This window comes from Cinclus cinclus, chromosome 3 (assembly GCF_963662255.1).
Source record: "Cinclus cinclus chromosome 3, bCinCin1.1, whole genome shotgun sequence".
Taxonomy (NCBI): Eukaryota; Metazoa; Chordata; class Aves; order Passeriformes; family Cinclidae; genus Cinclus; species Cinclus cinclus.
In genome coordinates this window covers 88,160,542-88,183,186 of record NC_085048.1, presented here as the reverse complement: position 1 = coordinate 88,183,186, position 22,645 = coordinate 88,160,542, and the positions used below count along the sequence as shown (strand labels likewise).

General features: G+C 37.6%; 1 protein-coding gene across 1 annotated transcript in view; it reads right to left on the bottom strand.

Annotated features, from left to right (window-relative positions):
- Nucleotides 1-8,966: 8,966 nt before the first annotated feature.
- The window catches only part of HAAO (3-hydroxyanthranilate 3,4-dioxygenase), a 32,037-nt gene continuing 18,358 nt past the window's right edge, over nt 8,967-22,645 (bottom strand). Inside the window, exons 7-10 of the mRNA XM_062489256.1 lie at nt 12,097-12,242; nt 10,933-11,001; nt 9,693-9,775; nt 8,967-9,045 (exon numbers count right to left, since the gene is read on the bottom strand). Of these exons, the coding sequence (XP_062345240.1) occupies nt 8,967-9,045; nt 9,693-9,775; nt 10,933-11,001; nt 12,097-12,242 (377 nt within the window). The remainder of the gene's footprint in view (nt 9,046-9,692; nt 9,776-10,932; nt 11,002-12,096; nt 12,243-22,645) is intronic.

Genomic DNA, 22,645 nt, shown 5'->3' with positions numbered 1-22,645 from the left:
TCACTGCTGTCTTCTCCATGTATCTAGATGTTGAACATCAATATTGGAAAGCTGTTCCTTTATATTAGAACGTGGTCAATAATTTCTGGGGCTTTAGCATTTCTGTAAAGACTAATGCTGTTGTAATAAGGGTATCTAAAGCCCCAAACATTTTGTTCTATTATTTTGAATAAGATCCATGATCAAAGTGAAGTTATGACCTGCAGGTTAGCAGTGCCATATTGCAGTGTACAGTGTGGTAAGCAACCTTCATGTGCTGATGGAGTCCCACCATCGTGTCACTCTTTAGCCATAATTCCTGTGTACACAGAGAGCCAAAGTGTCCTCTGTTGCAGTGCTGTGAGATCAAGGTAATTCCATCAGCTACATATTTACCCAAGTACTGCTGAGAATAACATTTGTACCAGTATAGACATATAAGGAAATTAATAAGATGGGTTCATTGTAAAATGTTATAATATAAAAATGGAAAATAGCATTTTAATGACAAAATGCATAGGCTGTATAGTATAATTAGTACCGTGGGTTTTAAAAAATGTTTTCTACTGTTTCTACTGCTTTTTTGCCTTGTTTTTAAGCAAGATGAATTGTACCTATCACAGAGAGTATTTTTATTCATCCTGCAGGACAAGGAACTTGTAGGCAACTGTTCATGTGTTCCATACAAACTGTATTTATCTCTGTCCAGTTCCCATCACACTGATGCTGATGCCGATGCCCTGGAAGCAGCATCTGTGACTAGTTTAATGTCAGCTGCAGCTAAAGCCCATCTCAAATACGGGTGGTCATGGCACTCACAGTGGGTTAAAGCACAGAGATGAGCAAGAATTGAAAAGAAGTTTGCTTTGCCATGGAACAGCTCCCCCCACAGTAGATGAAAGGAGTACTTCATTCTCCTGAGCTTTCAGCCTGTCTCTCCATTCACTATGTTCCCTTTCAAAATTGAGTCTGTTTAGCTTCCCCTGCCAGACACTCTGGCACAGTTCCTCAGGCACTTAAATATCATTGCGGATTTGGGCTTCTGAGCCTACATCTTATTTCCCTCTGAGGGGGAGGAAGCTTTGCAAGTGGAGTTAATTTTGCTATAGAGGAAATAAATGCCATGAACCCTTTATATTAGATTAAAACTGATAATAAAGAGCAGCCTTTGTCCCTCCATGAAGAATGTCTGTGAGCTGCACAGCCCTGCTGCCTGGGATGCAGTGAAAACCCAGGTTACGTGGTTGGCTTCCAGTGAAGCCCAGGATAGCTCTTCCCTCTTGTCTGTTCTGCTTTTTCTGTCCTCCAGCAGTATGTATGGAGTGGATCCAACCCACAGAGAGCACAGATGTAGCTGCTCCATAAAAGCTTCTGAAACATCCTGTGTCTGACACAAACAAAAATGACCTTCGGTATCGCTCTGTCTGACTGCCAGTAATGGGCTAGTCGTGTTACAAACCTCCAAGCACACATGGTACGCTTGGCACAAACTTCACCAGTATGGGCAAGATACAGATAATTAGGACACAAAAATACTCAGAATACAGATATATATATATATATATATATATATATATATATATATATATATATATATATATATGTGTTTGTGTATAATATGTATATGCAGTATATAAATTATGCAACTATGCAATGGCATTTGGGGCGATGCAGCAAGGCCACATTTGCATTGTTGTAGCGTAGCTGCCTGATTCTGTTAACACACTGGCATAAATCAGGGCAGCTGTAACTCTAATGGCAAAGATGGAAGTAGTGACAAATTGCTTTCAGTGAAGAACTGGGTGTAAATTGCCTCTTTTATATCCAAAAAAATGGAAGAAATGGCTTTAGACAGCTGAACATTGTCATCCATATTGGAAACAGAAGCCAGAGTTGGTTCATTTTCATTTTAAACTCAAATTCTGATGACATATGGCAATCTCATTTCAGTGCTCAAATATATTTTTCTATGGTGGTTTAAAAGTAAACTAAACTAGTATGTTTTGGTAGATAAATAATTAAACAAATTCTCGTCCTCTTTTTGTGAAGGTTTTACTCGATTTCATTCAGTGCTTGCCATTTTCCTCTTGGAGAGAAAAATAAGCCCTTGTCTGATGAGTGGATCTGCCCACTGAATGTTGATTTACCACTCAATAATAAAGCACACAAGGTCTGAATCGTGGCTTGTTGGTCACCAGTATCAGGAACTGTTGACGTTTTTCTCAGGTTGTCGTAAATAAAGCTGATCTATTTGTGTTTCAACAATTTGGTGATGATTTTTTCTCTAGTCAAAACCTGCTGTTCACATTCTTTTTGTAATGTATGCCAAGATGCTGTAGGCAGCTCTGGTCACAAATGTGTTCAGGCAAGTAATTTCCTGGAACAATGAATTTGTAATTATATGTTCCTTCTAGCAGTACTCCTGGTTTATAGAGTTATATCATCTGTAACTGCATTTGGGGAGTAGGAATTATCTTCTGGCTCACTAGCACCACTGGTGCTTCCTGCATGGCTCAGTTGAGCTGTATCAAGTGGGGATGGGAATGCCTCTAACAACAGACCCTGTGACTGGGGTGTTCCTGCAGGACAGCAAAGATTTGGGTTTGACTTCCATCTCCTGTGCAGAGGTGGGAGCTGCTCCTGGGGCTTCTGCTGCTTGTGGAACTGTGCTTTTGGGTCAACAAGGCTGTAGATCTCCAGCACTGATTTGCATGAAGAGGATGAGCTTTGCTTGGCTGTTGGAAAAGGAGCCCTGTGGCTCCTCAGTGAAGGTGGCTTTTTGAGCACCCTGGGAGCAGAGTGTGTATTAGAATGGCATATAAATAACCCCCAGGAATTTCCTGGCAGTTCAGCTGTGGCCAGCTGCATTGTCAGTGCAGTTTTCTGCTCAGCCCACCAGTTAATGTGGAGCCTACTTAAAGGTGCCCACATTTCCCTTCTGCCTGGAATCCAGATGCTGCTCTGGGGTCTCCTTGGAGGAAGAGACAGTTAACAAAGCTGGGTAAGGTGCCATGGCTGCATTTCCCTATTGGACCCCTGTGGTATCTGGGAATTTCATACTGAAGCTTTCAAGCTTCAGTTCTACAAATTGGCATGCATTTACTAGCTTTACACAATTGAATTGTCAAATTTATTTTCAAGCTATAAAGTGCATGGTTGGAATGTATGGGCGACTTATTGTCTAGAAGTTTGTTTGTTGACAGTTTGTAAAGTAGAAACTTTTCCAACTCCATCATCTGTGTGCTTTGGTTTTTTATCCTAAGCAAGCTAGAGTATTTTTCCTTCAAGAGGAAAAATATTAAAGCATGTAAAAATAATATTTTTGATATAGTTGTACAGCACTTCAGGAGTCCTGTTTTTCCTCTGACGTAATACAGATGCACCCAAATTCTTCACTGAATCTTCAAATGTGCTTATGCTTAGTTACTTTGTCATAGTCATGACATCTTTCTCTGGGACTTGTGGGATTGTATAATGAAGAGTTTTTGGAACCCAAATAATTTTGCTTCAATTTCAGTGTAATTTATCTCCAAAATCAGGGCCAGAAATTTTTATTTAGCGCTGTAATGGCCATGTAAATGTGCCTATTTAGCAGCTTTAAAAATACCATGTTCAAATCCTTCAGTAGGTGCTTCTCATGCAACTCCCACTGAGTGACCAGGTCAAAGATCTTGAAGATATATTTAACCTAGAGCAATAGCAATTTAGAAATAATTGTTTTATCATTTGCAGACCTCAGAAAGGAGAGATGATTTCCCTAATGATATCACGGTTTAAGGGATATTTCTGGAATATAATCTGACTCTGTGTGTATATGTAAACATCACCCTAGCTGTCAAGCTTCCATCAAAATTCCAGTGACATGAAAAGAGAGAATTTTTATTCAGTTTCACAATTTTTGGATAATGGCTGAAAATGTTATTGACAGGATCCAGCATAAGATCCTTCTGTAGCAGACAGTGCTCATTCCTGTAAGTCAGGTAATTACTTTGAGCTGAAGGGTAGATATTAAATTTTTCTTCTTCATTATTACTTTAAAAATCAACAATTTTACATTGGATCCAATCAGTTGCTATTCTGCATCCTTTGATACTGAAGAGTAGCTCTTCAATACTTGTGTATTGACTGAGAAACACACTAGGAGGTGATGACCTTCATGAGTCTGAAATGTTCACTCAGGTGCACGTGGATTATTAACAGAAAATAAACTAAATATAAACACTCCAAAGCCTTGAAATGTCTCCATCATGAAAACAAGCTGGTTATGTAGGAATTTTTAAAATAGCTGAAGTAATTTTTTTTTTCCTTTACTTATATGCAGTGATGGTAGGAGGGTTACTTTCTCTACATCTGTTCTATTCGATGTGACTGGAGAGCTGAAATCAGTACAATTAATGTTTTTGACATCAGAATGAAAGCATTTGTTACCTTCAGTAGTAAGATAAGACTGTTTTACAGGTGTAAGTACTGTGTGGGTCTGAGGAAAAACTTTACTACAACACTCCTGATTTTACCACTTTCCTGATCCACCTAGTCAGCTTTATGCCTCTGGCAGGGTTTGCTACTTCAAATAAACAAGCAAGACCTAAAAGTAGAGCATGCACAGAGGAAGAAAGGTTCCTCTATAGACTTGTACAAGCTGTCAGTTTATGTATTGCAAACTCAAATGTAGTTAACAATAGATCATTATCTTGTCTTAACTCTTCTGGGTTTTTTGTTTGTTTTGTTTTTTGTTTTGTTTTGTTTCATGTTTTTAATTGGACAATCTTGTGCTCTTCTGTTGATCTCAGATGTGTTTACTGCAACATCTCTGTGGGTCATTCTTTTCTCTTGTAGTTCTCTCATAACCATAAACATACATGTTTTTCCTGAACTTTTTGTAGGTCTTTTTTCAAGATTATAGAAAGGGCTGGTGAAGGCTGAACCTTTATTTACTGTACCAGAATTATTTAAGTTATTTCAAGTAATACCATTTTTTTGAATGGGTGATGATGGTAATCACATATCATTAATCATGCAACCTTGCTAATTAACTATTTCTAAGTGTTGGAATATGAGATCATAATAAGGAAGAATGCAGTGAGACATACCAATTTATTTCCATCATTCATGTAAGTCAGCATAACTCAAAATAAGAGCATAAGTACCCCATGAGGTCAAGCCTGCCTAGCCTAGTAATAATAGGAAACATGAATTACTTCAAATATTTTGATCTGTATTTCTAATTTACATGGAAGACTGACTGTAAATTCCTTGCTATGAAGTACTACAATAATGTTTATATAGGTATTTATGTGACTTAAATACTATAAATAGAAATCAATATTTCTCTACAGCTAAAAATGAGGGGTTTAGCTTTCTTTTTGCAAAGCTTACCTGTAATCTCATTGGGACTAAACATTTTAAAGGCACTGAAAAAGCCCAGGGAAAGCCTTGCTGCTTTAATCAACAGCTGCCATGTTTGGGCTGCATCACCTTTTCCCGTATGAAGTAAAAGGAAAAACTCCTGCTGACCTCTTGGATAGGTGAGATTCTGCCTTGGAATAACTCTGTGGATGTTTGTAAGTGGACTCAAGCTTCTTAATATGCATTTCTAATCTTTTAAGTCAGCTCAGGCCTGTGATTCTGGACAATGCTGCATGTATTTAAAGGTAATTTACCAAGAATGGTGCAGGTATAGCTTTGTGTGTGTGTAGTTTTTATTGTAATACTGCTTACAATATTTATTTGTATAAAGGTTTTACTTTTGAGTCTTGCAGAAGCATCAAACAGCAGAAAGTCTGTCTGTGCAATGCTGTGTTAATAAGGTTAGCACAATCCTGCCAAAATGTACCAAGTTTTCTAAGCATCAGGTGTCCTAGTATCTGTCTGATTGAGACAGAAAATGAGCAACCAAATCAGGGTGCAGGTGTACCAGTTATAAAAAGAGCTGTAAAGAAAGGCAACCATGTATATGTGTAAAACATATGAAGTGTGTCATGTCTAAGGCACAAGAGGAGTGTCTGGGTGTGTTTAGCCTGGAGAAAAGGTCTCAGGGAGACCTTATTATGCTCCACAATTGCCTGAAAAGAAGGTCTTGTGAGGTGGGGGTCAGCCTCTTCTCTCAGGAAATCACTATGAGAGGAAATGGCCTCACAGTGTTCTAGGGGAGAGTCAGGCTGGACATGAGGAAGAACTTATTCACAGAAAGCCTTGTTAAGCATTGGAATGGACTGTCCAGTGAGGTGGTGGAGGGTCCATCCCTAGGGGTGTTCAAGAAGTGACAGGATGTGACACTTAGTGCCATGGCCTAGTTGACAAGCTGGTTGGATCTGATGACCTTGGAGGTCTTTTTGAACCTCAGTGATTCTGTAGGACATGGTTTTGCCAGGTGAGTTTCATGGACATGCATGAACAAGCACATCAAGAGGGGTGCATTAGGGCACTCTGAAAACAACATGCCTAACTAAGGCTTTGCCACTGATCTTATCCTGAAATCCTTCTTTGACTCAAGGCTAGCACTGGAGCCTCCAGACATTGATCCCAAAATCTTTGGTGCTGGGCTGACTGCACATACACAGCAAGAGCACCCAACAGCTAAGAGGGTTCCAAGAACCAGTCCTGCATGTGGCCAACTTCCTTGTGAGCAGGGTAGCATGGGTAAATTGAGTTATAAATGTACCATTGTTGAGGCAGTTTAGAACAGATATAATGTGGAGGAAGGGTAAACCACTTGAAAAAAATATTTACTGCCTGCCCAGAAAACCTCTGGAACCATTTGAAAACCTGGGAAAAGGGAAGTTGCAGGTTTCTGAATCACAGCGTTTAAGCACCTTGGAAGGAATAAATGACAAGCACTTTCTGTGCTCTCATTTGTTCTCGGCCACAAATGACTATTGAACTGAAAGAGAGGGGATGGGAGGGGAAGCAAAGGGAATTGGGCGCCAAAAGAACAGAAGTCATTCTCAAAAGAGACACTAGAAAACAAAATTATTTTCTGTTGGTACTTAGTATTTGACTGTTTTTATAAATCTTTTCCTGCTGTTTTGATCCTGGTTCTTTTCCATACTTATGGGCCTTAACACCTCTTACCTAGTTGTTAGAAGACAGAAGTTCCACAATAGAAATTGATGACCTACTAAGTCCTGGTTTCTGACTGTGGGCTGTGGCAAAACTCAGGATGATGGAGCTCTGGTTTAGTGCTCCTCTGGCACCTAGTATGTGACTTGGATAGAATTTAGGTGTTCAAGCACAAGGGTTTATAAAAGGCATCTCAAGGTTAGTTTCCGTGGAGCCTTTATCTCATACCAGGGGGGAATCTAATCTGGAGGTGCTTTAATTTTTATTCAGAAAGATCCATGATTTTCAGTGCCTCTGGGTGAATGAAGAGCTGCTGGTTATTCTGGATGTTGTTCTACATGTTGCTGTGTTTTACTCACTTTTAATTCAGTGTGAAATATGGAAATATTTCTATGATTACCCTGTAACTGCTGGACTAAAAATATAACACTTTGCGACCCTATATCCCTCAATGATAGATGTTCACTCGAGTAGTCAATTCTGCAGATACATAAACACACCAGCACCAATGGTAATCAGAAAAATTACTCCCTTGTTCAAAGGGAATGATACATCTCCTTTTGTGTGTCACAGCTCACACCTATAACAGCTTTAAGGGTTGGGTTCAGTTTTTCAAGTTGGGGCCCCCGTTATTAGGAGGATGTAGCAGAGTTTTACTGTATGCTTTGCTAGAAAAGCTGCTGATGTTAAATATAAGTTATAGATTCAACTCAAGATATCTGTGTCTTTCTCATGAGAATAAACACTTCAGTAAAACATATGATATCTCAGTTTAATGAGCTTTGTAGGTGATAGGAGAAACAAATATATTTTTGAACTTAATTCTAATTAAGTAAAAAAATCAGGAAACAGTGACTTCTGCTTTCTGAAATACTTTATTGATTATACTTGCAGGTATCGAAGCAACATGTTTTCTGATGTTGACAATGTGAAGAACAAGTAAATACAACTAAAATTCTTCTGCAGATTTCTTGGAATAAAAGCAGCAAAATATAATTTGACATTTATTGTTTCTGCAAGAAACTTCATTGTTTGAAAAGAAGCAGCAGTTAACAAAAACATTATAATAATTTTTCTGCTCTCTTATCCTCTAACATACCCCTTAAGGCTGTTTTGACTTGAGAATTCTGCTGTACAGGGGCACACCCATGACCAGGTGCTCCTGTTAGTCCCATTGCAGTGTTGTGTTCAGTGTAGCGTGCACACAGCATCCAGCATGGCATGTCTAGGGTTCTGCTGATCACTGTGATTGATACTGCACTGCTGGATCTGGGAAACTGGGAATAACTTGTACCTGCAGCAAGTACAGTGGTGGTCTAAGTGATTCCTGATGATGCTGCAGGTATGGCTTCCCCTTTTACTAATGCACCTTCCTCTCTTTCACAAAGCAATGAGATTCCAAGAAGTGCAGCAGATTGGGCCTTTAAGAAAAACCAAGCAAACTTTTAGCCAAAGATCTCAGAGGATCTCTGAACTACTAGCTACTGGGAGCTGGGCTGGGTAGCTAGTGTTGTACTAATTTATTACAAATGAAAAATCTAACACAAAGAAGTAAGAACTGTTACCTAAGCAGTGTAACAGTATCTGTCCCATCTCCTTTTGTATATCTTGTGGCAGAGACTTGCATTTCAAAGGACTCTCATTTCATTTAGATACTATAATGTGTTATTAGATAAGTAATCCTGCTGCTTGGATATGTTGTCATTTCCTTTCAGATAAAATCAAACAAAACGCTAGATCTTAAAAATGCTGATTATAAATTTTGCTAAAACTTTTACTACTTGGGGAAAATGTTTTAATTGGGCACAGCTCTTGACTCCACTTAATCATTGTGTTGGAGTATTGAAATTTCCAGGCATTCTGAGTAAAAGATAATTAAGATAGGTAGGTTAAAACTTGGTTATCATCAAAGCCAGCTGATGCAGGAGTTATTTATAAGGCTGCTTGCGTTTTGGATCCTGAGCGATGCACAGAGCAACACATTCTTCTGCTCTTTTCCAGCAGTACCTGGAAGAATGGAAAGAGAGATGATGCAATGTGTATAGAGGGGAATCACACACTCAAACCACCAAGTGAAACATTGATGATATTGAAAAGGGGGAGTGGGCACTTTATCAGCTTCAGCCATGCTTTAAATCTCTCTTTCCATTCTCTCTGGAAGCTATTTTCCTTTTTGTGTATCACATGTGTCAAGGTTATGAAATAGATATACGCATTCTACTCCAGGAAGAGAGCTATGTTCTTAGCCTGAACCCCAACTCTTCCTGCATTGATGTTGATTAAGCCTGGTCTGATGCTTTGAGCATCTGCTGTGAGTGCCAGCGGGTGGATTCAGGTCATATATGCATGGTCTTTTGCATGCTGCATTTTACTGGTAGTGGTTCTCTCTTTTTTATTATTTTAAATTATTTTTTTAATTTTTACAAAAAATTCTCCAGCTTTTATCATAAGAGGTGAACTCCAACGAATGTCTAGCTTTTCCTCTTGAAAAAACTTTTACCCCGAGAAATAACAGAGGCTGTTGTAAATCCTACATTCACAGATGCTGTGTTTCTGCACCAGTGAAGCCCAACATGGTGTGGATTGAACACATAGAGTTTATGTTGCTGGGAGCTGGGGAATCATGCACTGGACCCCTGTTCATCTCTACTCACGTAGACTGGGCACGGACAAGAAGGCTGTCACCAGCAGAGAGAGTCAGGGTTTTGCCATCCATGGCAACAGTGGATGTGCCCTCCTGAAGGGAAAGAAGGCTTTTAGTTTTCCATGTCCTGTCCCCAACAGAAAGAAAATGCTGTATGTACAGAAATATTTCCTACTGAAAGAACACCTCAAACCTGTTCTGTTTCATAAGATTTAGCTAAATATTCAGTTTATCTTGTCTGTCTAACACTATTAGTATCAATAAAAATATTTTTCATTGTTTGTTGTTCCCCCTCATAAAGTAGCAACTCATTGCCTGATTCCTGGGGTACACTACCACCAGCCTAACCTAGCAGCCTGCAAGTTGGTACCACTCCAGAAATTACACAGAGAATCTTCTGGAATAGTTCAAGCTCCTCTTCTACTTTTTGGATTCCTCATAGCTCTTTACGTCTGGAAGAGCAGCTCACAAGTCAGTAGGGGGCTGACTGAAATTGCTGAGTCCCTCCATTTTGGAATGGGCTGGTTATTATTTTGTCAAGCAGGGGAGCCAGGTTCTTGCTATCCACAAGGTCTTGATTCTACAGGCTTATGTAAACTGTGGTGTAAACAAATCTATTTCAAGATTATGACTTCTTTAATTAGTTTTTGATATTCCCTATGAATTTCAACAGAAGAGGAGCTAATAGAAATATCTGCCTCCCAAGCCAGCCTGACTTGTGTAAGCAAAAATTAGCTTTTCTTTTTCTTTGGGTTGTAAGCTTATTCTAGAAAAGAAATTCTAGAAGGAATTTGAATGAAGGACATCTGGATCACCTACAATTCTGATTTAGTATAAACAAGTTTACAGACTTTTTTATTAGATTATTCTACTTGATTCCAGTTTGACTTCAGGATGATGACAGAAGTTTCAAGGCAGAACTGAGGTGATGTTGCTTTATTGCTTAGAGGCATTCTGATATATTTACAGGATATAGCCTAGGTAAGGTGCATTAAAATTCCCAACAAGGATGAATGCCAGTATTTCTGTCATGAACATACATGATGAGGAAAAAGAGGCTGTTTTTAGTGTGGCAGCACTTTACAGTTATTTTTCATTTCAGTCTAAAGCTGAAAGGTGGTGCCTATTGGTGATCTTTTCTATCAGAAGGAACAGAATCATTCCAGTTTCTGTTGCTAGAAGGCTTTACTGCTGTTCAGTCTGAACTTAAACATGAACTCATCAGTTAACAAGTGTGAATTGACACATACCAGCTGCCATATCCAGATATCTGAATTCCTTTTACTTTTCTCAGTTGTTCCTGGTCCATAAGCTATAACCTAAAAAAAAAAAAAAAAAAAGTTTCGTCCAGGTGACCAAAATGTCCACATTCATCTTCCAACAGCATTTTAAACATTCTATTTTTGCAAGAGAGTATTCATAGAAGATGACGTTATTTTTACAGACATTAAAATTCACACTGTGTTTGGTATTCTCATATTGATTCCTAGTGATAAAAAGGGAACTGGTCACACCTGCCACTCCTTATGCTCCTCTGCATCCTCACTTATCTATTCCTTCTGCCTCCTCCCACTCTCAGTTTTGCATCTATGTGCTTCCTGCTTCTGTTCTTGGAATAGGCACTTCCTTCTCATGAACTCTGGGCCCTATCAAGAGCCTCTTGAAGTAGAAAAGTTTATTCTATTAACATTAAAAACGCTGCAGACAGGACTTAATCTTTCTCATTTTCTGCCCCCTCTGTGTTCTTCCTGACATCCCCACACTCTGTCCCTTTGCTGTCAACCGTATTGGATTCTTTGGAGTGTGACTCCAAGTAATTCTGGGGAAGAATATGTTTTGTAAACATCACGCATACAGCAGAGATATGAAATGTTGACAGTTTCATTTACACCCAAACTAGACTGTGTTTGACTAAACTGTGAAGTGGAATGTTTTAGGGCAACCCAGGCTCTCTGGTGGCTGTCCAGTTTTTCTTGTTTTCACTTTATGTAGATGGAGGGGGAGGAAAAAAAAGTGTGTTTACACACCAAGATTAGACTTGGACCACAAATGCTGCTCAAACACATAAAAAAGCTGAACACACTTGACCAGTATTTGCATCATGCTGGTGTTTCTGATTTGGGAAATACAGGGAGAGGGACAGGGGAATGAAGGAACTGTTTTAATCCCAAAGGAAATGAACAGAAATTAAAGTTCAGGTTGATTCTGTAAGTGGAAGTAATGAGCTAGAAAGCCCCTGTCCTAAGCTAGTCAAATCAATGGATCAAAGACAGGTACTTCTGTCAGGGTGCATAACTTTGTCTGACACTATATATTGCTCCCAGGCTGGATTTACTCAGTCTGAACAGTAGGCACCAATTATCCATACCTTTAAAAACATCTCTTTCTTTTTCAAGACATTATATGCCCCTTACCTCTGTTTCAAAATTATCTCCAAACATACTCAAGAATTTCTTCTGTTTAATTTCATCAGAATGATCATTTAACCAGCTTGAGAAGGAAAATGGCTCCATAACAGAAGTGGAATTCAGTGGGAAAGGTGTTTCTTTCAGGAGTTCATCTGTAAGCAAGGCAGAGGGCTATCAGTGATACCTGCTTCCTTTGGTCTTTGCAAACATTTTAATTGAGAGATCGATTTACAGACACTATCTAGTCAAAAGTTAGTTGTAACAGTAAGCAATGCTATGGTCATTACCAGGACTTCTTGAGATTGCAAGATGCATATGTTCTTTGTGTTTCTTTATGGAGTGACTTCAAAGCTGTCGTCAGAACTGTGTATTCAAACAGTATGCAGTACACTACCTAGCTTCTGCATGGGTTAAATATGATGTATCATCTCTGAGCCTTTGCTCATATCATATCCCTTTAAAAGCAGACTTGAACCTATAGAATAGGCTTATTCTACATCTCTCACATAGTTAGTACTGGCTTTTATGTTTCTTCTCCTATGGATTTCTTCTCCCCTATGTTTCTTCTCTCCTATGTTTTTAAATACACTGGCCACAGTGAACCAAAGAGATTACTACAGCCTAAAATTTAATGCATCTTTTTTTTGCGGTGTTCTTGGAGCTGTAGCTAGATTTAATTTGCAGTAATTCTCCTTCCTAAATGATTTGATTTAAAATAGCTGGGGGATAATTGTAGTATTGGTATAGCTGGCAAAATTCAAGCTTCGTGCTCCATGTTGCTGGTATATGAAAGGAGCTTTAGTTATTCACCAGCTCACAGTGAAGTGCAGAGACAGAGCAATTGCCTTGGTGATTCGAAGTAGTTTGTTCTGAGATGCCATGGGCGATCATCCATCAAGTAATTTCAAGCAGTAATGCCAATCAGATGCTGGAAATATTCCCTGGATGGCTTGCTCCCTAATGTATTGTGGTGATAAACTCACAGCCAAATCTTAGTCTCGGTGCTAGTAATAGAACAGCTCTTTTAAAAGTATTGGTTTATTTCATTATGCAGTATTCTTTTGGTTCCATTCTAACACTGAATTTCACTGCTTTGCAGTGTTTTGAATGTATCATTTCAGTTTTTCACTAAAGACCGTTTTGTACGCAGTCTTTGAACAATATGTGAGAGGGTCAGTGCATGCAAGGGATAGCAGTGTGCTAAAGATGCTTTGCTGTTCATGGGATCCCAGTAAGCACTGAGTACACCCATCTCCAGGTAATCTGGGTGGGATCCTACCCCTTTTGTTGTAGAAACAAAATTTTGCTCTTCAGATTTCTTCTCCATTATACTGAGAGGTTCGACCTGATAACCCACTGTGATCCCTTCCAGCCTCACCCATGCTGTGATTTTGTGATATTAAAATAATTATACATTTAAAAATAATTTCTCTTGGCAATGCATCTTTGAGAAAACTATGAAAGTAATCTGAAGAAATCTACACCACAAGAAAAAAAATTGTTTGAAGGCTTTTTTCTTCAGTTTTCGTTTGTTCTTTTTATTTTTTTGTTTGTTTTTGTTTTTTTTAAAGCTTCTTACTTTTACATCTCAAATATTTAAAACCACTTTTACCAAAAAGCAAGCTCCTACAGAGAAAGTAAGCAGCATCAAAGGAAAAATTAAAGTCTTTACATTAGATTTATTTTATTCTGAACTTGTAAGCATTAGCAAGGGCTAGTCTTGAATATTCTGTATGTTATTGTCTGATAACAATAAATGCTGTGTTAAGATATTTAGTGATTTAGTTTTGGTGCTTCCTTTTTCTCACTGCAATATGACCAGTGGGGCTTTTTTCCTTAAATTTCACGGGTTCATCAAATATCCTTTGGAGGCAATTAGGAACACATGCACACTTTGTCCTTAAATTATGGATATGTGCAAATGAGACTGCAGTGGAAAATTGCTTTTTTGACTAGGTACTAAAATAAAGGTCTAAAATATTATGGTATGTGCTCACACACAGAAGAGGAAGAAAAGAAAATTTATCAGAAATTTTATGAAAAGATACTCAGTGCAACTGGTGTTCCAAAAGACGTTAAAATATTTTGTTCCATTAATAGCTGGAATATTTACCAGTTGTTTTTGGTTTTGGTTTTAGTTTTGTTGTTGGCGGTTTTTTGGGGGTTTTTTTTGTTTGTTTGTTTGTTGGTTTTTTTCAGAATAAAACTCATAGTTTGAATTCAGAAAAGTTTCTTGTAGTTTTAGAATAAAATAAAGTTAGAGCTTTCTACTAAAATGCATGGCCTAGTTAAGAGAGGTATGTGAGTTTTTGGTGGTGGGGTTTTTTTTTTGTTTGCTTTTGAAAAACAAAAAGCATATGGGATCTTGTAGGATAAGAGATGAATACTGAGATACCAACAAATACTAAGATGCTGTGAATATCCTCCTCAGCCTGGAGAATATGTCTTCTTCACAGTTTAAGAATTCCAGCATCAAGCTGACAAATTCAGATTTTATATGCTGGAGAATAAGTAGCAAAAATATGAGTGGATGACCACTGGGGTGTTTTAGGCAGGAGAACTATGAATGTTCCTCATGAGTTGCAAGGAATTCGGGGTAAAAGAGAAAGCCAAAGTACTTGTTTATATTTTGACCAAGAAGCAACACAAATCTAACAATAAGAAGTCTAAGTACATGATTTAACTGCTGTCTGTTATTCTCCATAAACATAATTTTGCTCTTTCCCTCTTTCTGCTGATCACTGACTCCAGTTTCCTGATCAAGTGGGACAACAGCACAGAGTGGCCTGTGCCTACTCAGGGCTGGTGTAAAGTGCAATACATCCTGCACTTACTATAGTGGACTTTTCTTTATTTAGACTTTAAGTTCCTCAGTTTAAGAGCCTTTTTTTGGCACTTGTCTTATCAGCAGGCCCTTGCCTGCGATGGGGTTTTGGCTTAATACTACCTTTGATGCTAATGGCACTTGCCCAGTGTTAGCATCGTGGCCTTTGAAAACTGTGCCTGCATGGAATTAACCTTTTACTGTGACCCAGTATGATGATTTGATTATCTGTTACTGCAGAACAAATGGGAGAGCACGGCGGTGATGAGGTGTGTGACAGATATGTGACATTATCAATAGACTACTTGACTGAGCTCTTATTTAACCCTGATGCTGATCCCTTGCGTGATGCTAAAAGCTGTAGGTGTCCTAATGCTTGGGAAATCAAGCTAACAAGCTACAATGAAGAGGATCCAATCTCTTGCAGTTCCACAGGTATTGGATTTGAAGCATGTGCTTCTAAAGAAACTGACTATTTCTAATCAGGCTAATGGCTTATATTTAGATATTCTTGCATATATTTCTGTTTAGCCTGTACATTTGCTTTCAACAGTATCTGAAGAAGTGCAAGCCTGTGTTTCTGGAGTTATGCTCTAGCAATACTGTGAGGCAAGGAGACAACATGTTTAATGATGGTAAAAGTAAAAATATGCTAGCAAAATGCAAGAAAATGGCACTTCTAAGCTAGTCAGCTAATAGTCTTGTGTAGGTTTTTCCAAGTAATATAAAGCTAAGTGGAACATCAAATCTAATATTTTCTTACATTTTCAGACATCCATTTAGAGGATGCAGTTCTGCAGATCATTACTATTAAAAATTTATATCACAGAAATGTGTTCTTGATGGGATTATTTCTTTTTTCATGTTTTAATTGCAAAGTGAGGATATAATGTTAAACTGAAAAATATGTCGTGTTTACTTAATGAGTTTGTAAATACTTTAAAAAAAAAGGAAATTACAGGTTTTAGAGGAAGTTAAACAACACTGAGCTGTACCGGGACTGAGAATATTAAACTGGGCAAAGAAGGAGAGAACAGCTTGTGAGAAAAGAACAAGTTGAATATATAGGTAGTTAGAGCCTCAACAGAGACTATCTAAAGAAGAATTTGAGCTTGCTGGGAGTACTGTGCTTCTGATGCAATAAAGAGATTCTGATGTCTTCTGATCAGCAGGTAAAGAAAATTGATGCTGACCTAGCAGGTCTATGTGGCTGTATTTGCTTAACTCACGTTACATGGAAGGCCCCCTTCCCTTCCCTGGTGATGCCCCTAAGCTTTCTTGTCAAGAAATCAAACGGTCTCATTCTCTTGAGCCCTATTATCCATAAGCTCTTCCCATAGCTTTCTTCAAGAGAGATTTGTTCTCTTCAAGAGAGAACAAATCTTCAAGATTTGTTCAAAGGAAAACAGTAATAAAGCACCTGAAATATATCAAAATAAGGTCAACTGATTGCATTTTGGCTTTATGAAAAAATATAATCTTCAGTGATGTGCCACCCTTCACTTGTAGACAGCACATTCTAGATGGAACAATGTTCAAATCTTTAAATCCCCTATACTCTTACTAAATGTCCCACCATCCTGAGGTGCTGTGCTGCCTCAGAAACACTGTCCCTACATGCTGTGGCCCCATCTCTGTGCAAGGATGTGACACAGTCCATTACAAATGGTGTCTCCCTCTATAACAGCAGAATATATCGTTCAAAGTGGAGTGATTGAATCCTCTGTGTTTTTTCATCTTTTAACTGAGTGTAAAATGGTCCAGACTAGGGATAAAAAGCTCATGAATTATTTTTTAATTATATCTTAATCTGTTTCTGTACACTTTCTAATCATAATTTCCATGTCTTCAATACTACAGCATAATGAATAATTCCAATTATAGAATTTTGCAGCATTTCACATTTAATTGCCAATGCCATCAATAACGCATTCCTTAGGATGTTTTGCCCATGTGTGCCTACCTAATTTCTATGAAGAAATCTATTTTATTCTCCAAGTTAACAGAAATGTCAATGAGACTAGTAGGATTTTAATACCTCTGCAAATATAACAGGTGAAATGAGGGACATAATTTCAGACATCTGGGTTTGAAAAAACTAGTTAGCCCAGTCCATAAAAAAATCCAGAGTGAAAGCACTGAGAGTGATTACTTTGAGGGCTGTTGGTTCATTTCCCTGCTGTGGAATACAGATGCAGAGGCATTTATTTGAAAATACAGCACTCACTTGGTGCAATCATACATTTCCCTGTGTAACTGTATTTTTTTTTTTTTTTTTTTTTGTAGCATGCCCTGAGAATTGGCATGACTGCTAATTTATGACTAGTCCATGTAATTATTTCTAGGCACATTTTACTTCGTGTCATTAAATCTATGCTGGAAACGGAACACCTTTTTTTTTTTTTTTTCCCCTAATTTAAACTAAGAAGTTTGATGAGGAAAGCTTTGAAAAATATTTTTGTAATAAAGAAATACAGCCTTTTCCAAAGGAGATATCATCAGCCAGAAGGAAAGGAATAAATTGAACCAAAAAAAAAAAATCACTATATAGGCCATAATTATTTTTAAAGGTTTTTCATGATCTAGCTAGGTTACTGTAATTAAGAATGACAAATACTTTTGAGAATTGGTGTCCACTTATCCAATCCTAAATTAAAGAATCTTAATTCTGTTTCTGATCCTGCCTTTTCTACCTTGGGCATTTCATTAATCCTCTTAGTAGTAACTTCGGATAGAAATAAGTTTGCATAGAATAGGAATAGGATATTTCATTATAACAAGAGTAAGACCTCAGTCTATTGGTGAGACAAGGATTTTTATAGCATGTGTGAGCTATTACCACTAAATAGCCTTAGAAACACTAGTGAAAATGTCAGACAAACTCCATTAATGAGTTTTCTGTTTCAGATGTTGCTGTCTGGGGAGCATTTAAGAATGTAAGGAAGAAAGAAACTACTTTATTAGAGAGGACATACCTGCTGTGAAGCTGCAGAGCTTTACAGCTCCTAAATATTTCTTTTTTTTTTTTTCACAAAAGTCTGAACAGAAAGGAAAACAACTCTATGGGGCATTTCTTCCTGTTTCCCTGATAGGTTTATTGTGTACATTATGCACTGTAGCTATATATAGGTCAGTAGTGGCTTGATTCACATGGGGAAGCATTGGGAGATCCCAGAGCTCACAGTTTATGTTCTGCCCCTCTAGGAGGAGGTTCACTTGAGAATATTGTGGGAGAAGCAGATTTCTTACTGAAGACTTTCTTGAGGGTTTTTTTGGTGTTGTCTGAAGCAGCTCTGGACTCTGGGAGCCTAATGAACCTTTTGGCTGCAGGGAATGTGCAGTCTGCTGTCCTGGGTCTTGGATGATACATTGTAGTTGGCAATTAAAGAAACAAAAAAAACCCAAACAACTCGGTAGAAGTTTTCATATAGAAAATTATGGCAGCTCTACTCTAGATCTTATAATCCTACTTTATTTCTGCATTAAATATTGCTGACTTTGGTTGGTCTGTCTGAGTAGTTAATTTTCATTATGAGCTCTGTATTCATAAGGGACTGGTGTAACACAGAGAGCATTTAAATATGAAAGGAAGGGACACAGATGAAATCAATGAGAGGTAACATGCTTATAAGAATGGAAGGGTTGTATTATATAGCTCTATCAACTTCTTCCAGCCACATATCCTTTGCAGTTTAGGGGCAGCTTCAGGAGAAATACAAACATGACTTGGAAGTTACTCAAAGGACAGGCTAAAGATGAATAGTGTGTTTATATGGTCATCTTTGCAAGAAGAGAGCAATGAGGATGATACAGAAAAAGGAGAAGATTCACGTTGTTGGTAAAAGCTACAGAGATGATGTTGTGGGGAACTGTACAATTTTGATGGGTCTAGACCGCTTCAAATTAAGTCTCTTGTATTGGTTAGTCCTTAATTGGATAGTCCTTAATACCTAAATGCTGATATACCCTTTTTCTTTTTCCTTTTTTTTTTTTTTTTTTTAAATACCAGTACTCAGAGCAGAAAGAAGTACCATGTTCTAGAAGAGGAGTGATCCATTCAGGTGTGTGCTGGATGTCCTTCAAGATGAGTAAAGAGAATCAAATAGTCAATTATATAAACAGATACACAGAAAAGAAAAAAAGCTTATGCTCAAAATTAGCATTCTTATTTGGAAAAAAACCTCACACAGTATCTTTAGAATTATTTCAATATAATTAAAAGAGACAGGCACAAATATTAATGAAGTTATTTTAAGTTCAAAAGCTTGGCCCTGTATTTGCCCTAGTGCAAATGCAGATAGAATTTCTTCCTGCATGTTTTTAGTTTTCTGATGTAGTTTTAATTGAATTAACATTGCCCTCTATCCAGTTAACTGAAAAGAAGAAAAAAATAGAATAATAAAGATCTGCTTTTTTTAATATATCAGTGAAACAAGACCGAGCAGCAAATCTATGGAGGTTCACTGGATTAGCTCCAGAAGCTGATTTTCACAGTGTTAAGCTTGCCCTTGTATCTTGTTTAATAGCACTGGTGAGATCACAAAGCATTTACAGAGCATGCCCTAGGCTCTGTGGTAACCCCTGCTCCACTGACTGAAGAAAATACCAAATTTTTCATGCTTATTCAATTCCTTAGGTTTTGTTTGCTCTGAATCACGCTGTATTCTAAGTATAATAGCTAGATTTTAAATCTAGACTGTAAATCACCTTAGACAGACCAAAAATCAATGAAAGTTTTGCTAGTGAAGTCACTACGGGACTGTTTTTTCTCTTTCATATCTGTACTTTCACACATAATAAAGCTTGTTTGGGAAATAAAATTTCATTGATAATTAGAAGTAGATTAGTTTGGAGAAACAAAAACTTGACATTCTACCTCCACCAGCAATGTTCATGAGGTTCATTTTCAAACACACCTAACTTAGGAAAATTTTTTTAATTACAGTCTTTTCTCCATCAAATTGCTTGTAAAAGAAGTCTGGATTATTTAGGCATGGCAGGAAAAGCTTTTGAGCTTCTGGTTACTTCTGCAAAGAATATTCAGTCATCACTACTTATTAGAACCATGGTTCCTCTGTCTGAACTGTCTCTTGTCCTTTTGACTAGAAAAGTGAGATGAAATAGATACACTGGGATAATCTTGCTCTCAGGCTGATTTAACTGAAAGTAGCAAGACTTGTTTTGATAACTGTGAATCCTCATGTCAAAAATACGTAAAGTAACTCAAACCAACCCATCTTGAGAGTTTTCTGTATAGCCTATAACCTAATTATAGTCAGTCTTTTTTTGATAAAAAAAGGGGAGAGTATTCTCAGACTTTATTTCTGCACATGGAAACAAAAGAGTCTAGTAATAAAATATAAAACAGTTCCAGGGAGGATGCCTCAAGTAAGGACTGTGTGCAATATATATTTCTTATTATATTTTTCCTGATGGTATTTGAGTTCCTCTTTTTCTGCATCTTCATATATTCTGATTGCCCTTCTTTCAGAGGGACTTTTCCCTGCTATCAGCTAAGCTAGAAACCATAAACATATCAAGAAAAGTCTGGACTTAATCTTTTTTTTTAATTTTTTTTTTTTTTTAATGTGGTGGTTTTTTAAAAGCCATTGGAGCTTGACTGATTCCATTTACAGCTTTCCTCTATGAGTGAGCTGCAACCCAGGATTTCCTTGAAGATGTTTTTCCTCAATTTTATTCCATTTCTCTCTAAGGTGAGGTACTAGTTCAGGCATATGTAAATAGGAACCTCAGAGTACTTCAACTGGCACTTTTAAATTGAGGTGATTCTGCATTTTCAGAAGACAAACTTATAAAAAAAATAATAAAAAAGCTGAAACTCCACCCTTTGCATAAGCTAGCTCAAACGATGCTGAGTTATGAATTGAGTGAAACATCACTTTAACAGGTGGTAGCTTGTTATGTGTTATAAATGTCATGCTGGCTGCTGAACTCTACTTCTTAAAAGGGAAAAAATAAAGAGCGCATCTGAGGGAATAAATCCAAATCCAAAACATTATTTTTATATCAGGTGGGTATGTCTTCAGAGTGAACATATTACCAGCTTATATCTATCTCAGTCAAACTGTTTGATTTTTTTTTGTTGTTGTTGTTTGTTTTTTTTTTTTATTTTTTTTTGGTTTTTTTAACACTGTCAGTCTCACTGACAGTTACAGGAACTATAAACTAAAACTTCTGTAACTGAAAATGTGCAGTATTTTCCTCATGCATAAGATGTGTCACTGAGTTGTTGGGTTAGTTACTGTCCACAAAACCTGAAAACTGGAAAAAGGGAGCTGTTCCCCAGGCTGAAAACCTGAGAGGTAAATTACAATAAAAGAGCTTCTGTACTGGATTTATCAATAACAGTTTCTCAAAATTACTTTTTTTTTAAAAAAAAGGTGTCAGGCTATATTGTAGCATCTGATTGTCAGGTTTGATTTTTAGCCCTAAACTTCTGCAAAAATATTAACAATATAAATTTTTAATGTTATTTTTTTTCTGCCCTGATATTAATTTGTTACTGACATTTAAACCCTCAGCTCAGTGAGGGATGCTTATTGGAAATCACTGTATTGAACAAGGATGCTATGTGTGATATGGTATTTTTTTTATTACAGCAGCATCTAGAGGCTTTATCTGAAATTATATTTCCTCTGCTAAACACTGTGTGAACACACAGTGAGGCAGAACCTGCACTACCTAGCCCTCATACATTCTATGCAAAAAAAAACCCCAAACAAACCAAACCACCAACACCCAAACATTGGTGACATCCTCAAACTAAAACAGATTTTGATAATGCATAGAAATAAAAGTAAGATCTTGGAGATGGCCCCATTTTATTTATAAAAAACATGGAGCCTTTCCCTGAGAATCACATTCCCCAGTCAAAGAACCAGTGCCTAAAGCTGGTACAGGAGCAAAGTTTTCAGGCAGGGCTTTTGGCTGCTTTACCATTTTCTAATTGCAAAGGCTTTAAAGTTCCTATCCCATAAAGAAGACTTTTCTCTTAACTTCATGTTGGTTCATGTTTTAGTTAACTATTTTTAAGGACTTTGAAGTTCATGAAAGAAACAGCTTAACCCAATCTTAGGATTTGAGTAAGAGCTTTGTTCTGTTATTGATTGAGATGTCAGACAGTGACATTTTTATGGTGACTATCAATCTGAGAAATGGGATTGATGTGGAAATAATGTTTCACTGGAACTTTTGTCTGTCTTAGAGTAATTCGTAACAATCATCTTAAGATATTTAGGATTTCATGTGGAGATTAAGGACAGCTGGTTCCAAAAACCTTTTAGAGAGGGGAAACTAAAATTTCTCTTGTGACAAGAGCTATGGAATTCAAGTTTTGAGCGTGACTGGAGGATGACATTCAAGTTGGTCAAGGGTAGCATAGCAATGCACCTGAGCCATATGTACATTTTTTGGTTGGTGCAGGATGTGCCTCAGTTGCCAGCACAGGGAGACAGCAGAGAGATTTGAAAGAACAAACCTTGCTGAGCAGTGGGATTTGACTGAACCAGTCAGCATTTGGCTATCTGGTATAGGAGCTCTCCAGGAAGGAACCTCAGGTTCTCCTGGAGATTACACAGGCAGCCTCTGCTGTTCTTTGTGATGATTTTTCATGTGTCAGTTAAGAACCTGGTAATATCATGGAGACTTTCCAGGCAGTTCTTTCAGCAGAACTGACCAGCTTGCACTTAACTAAAGCACTTCCAAATAGGC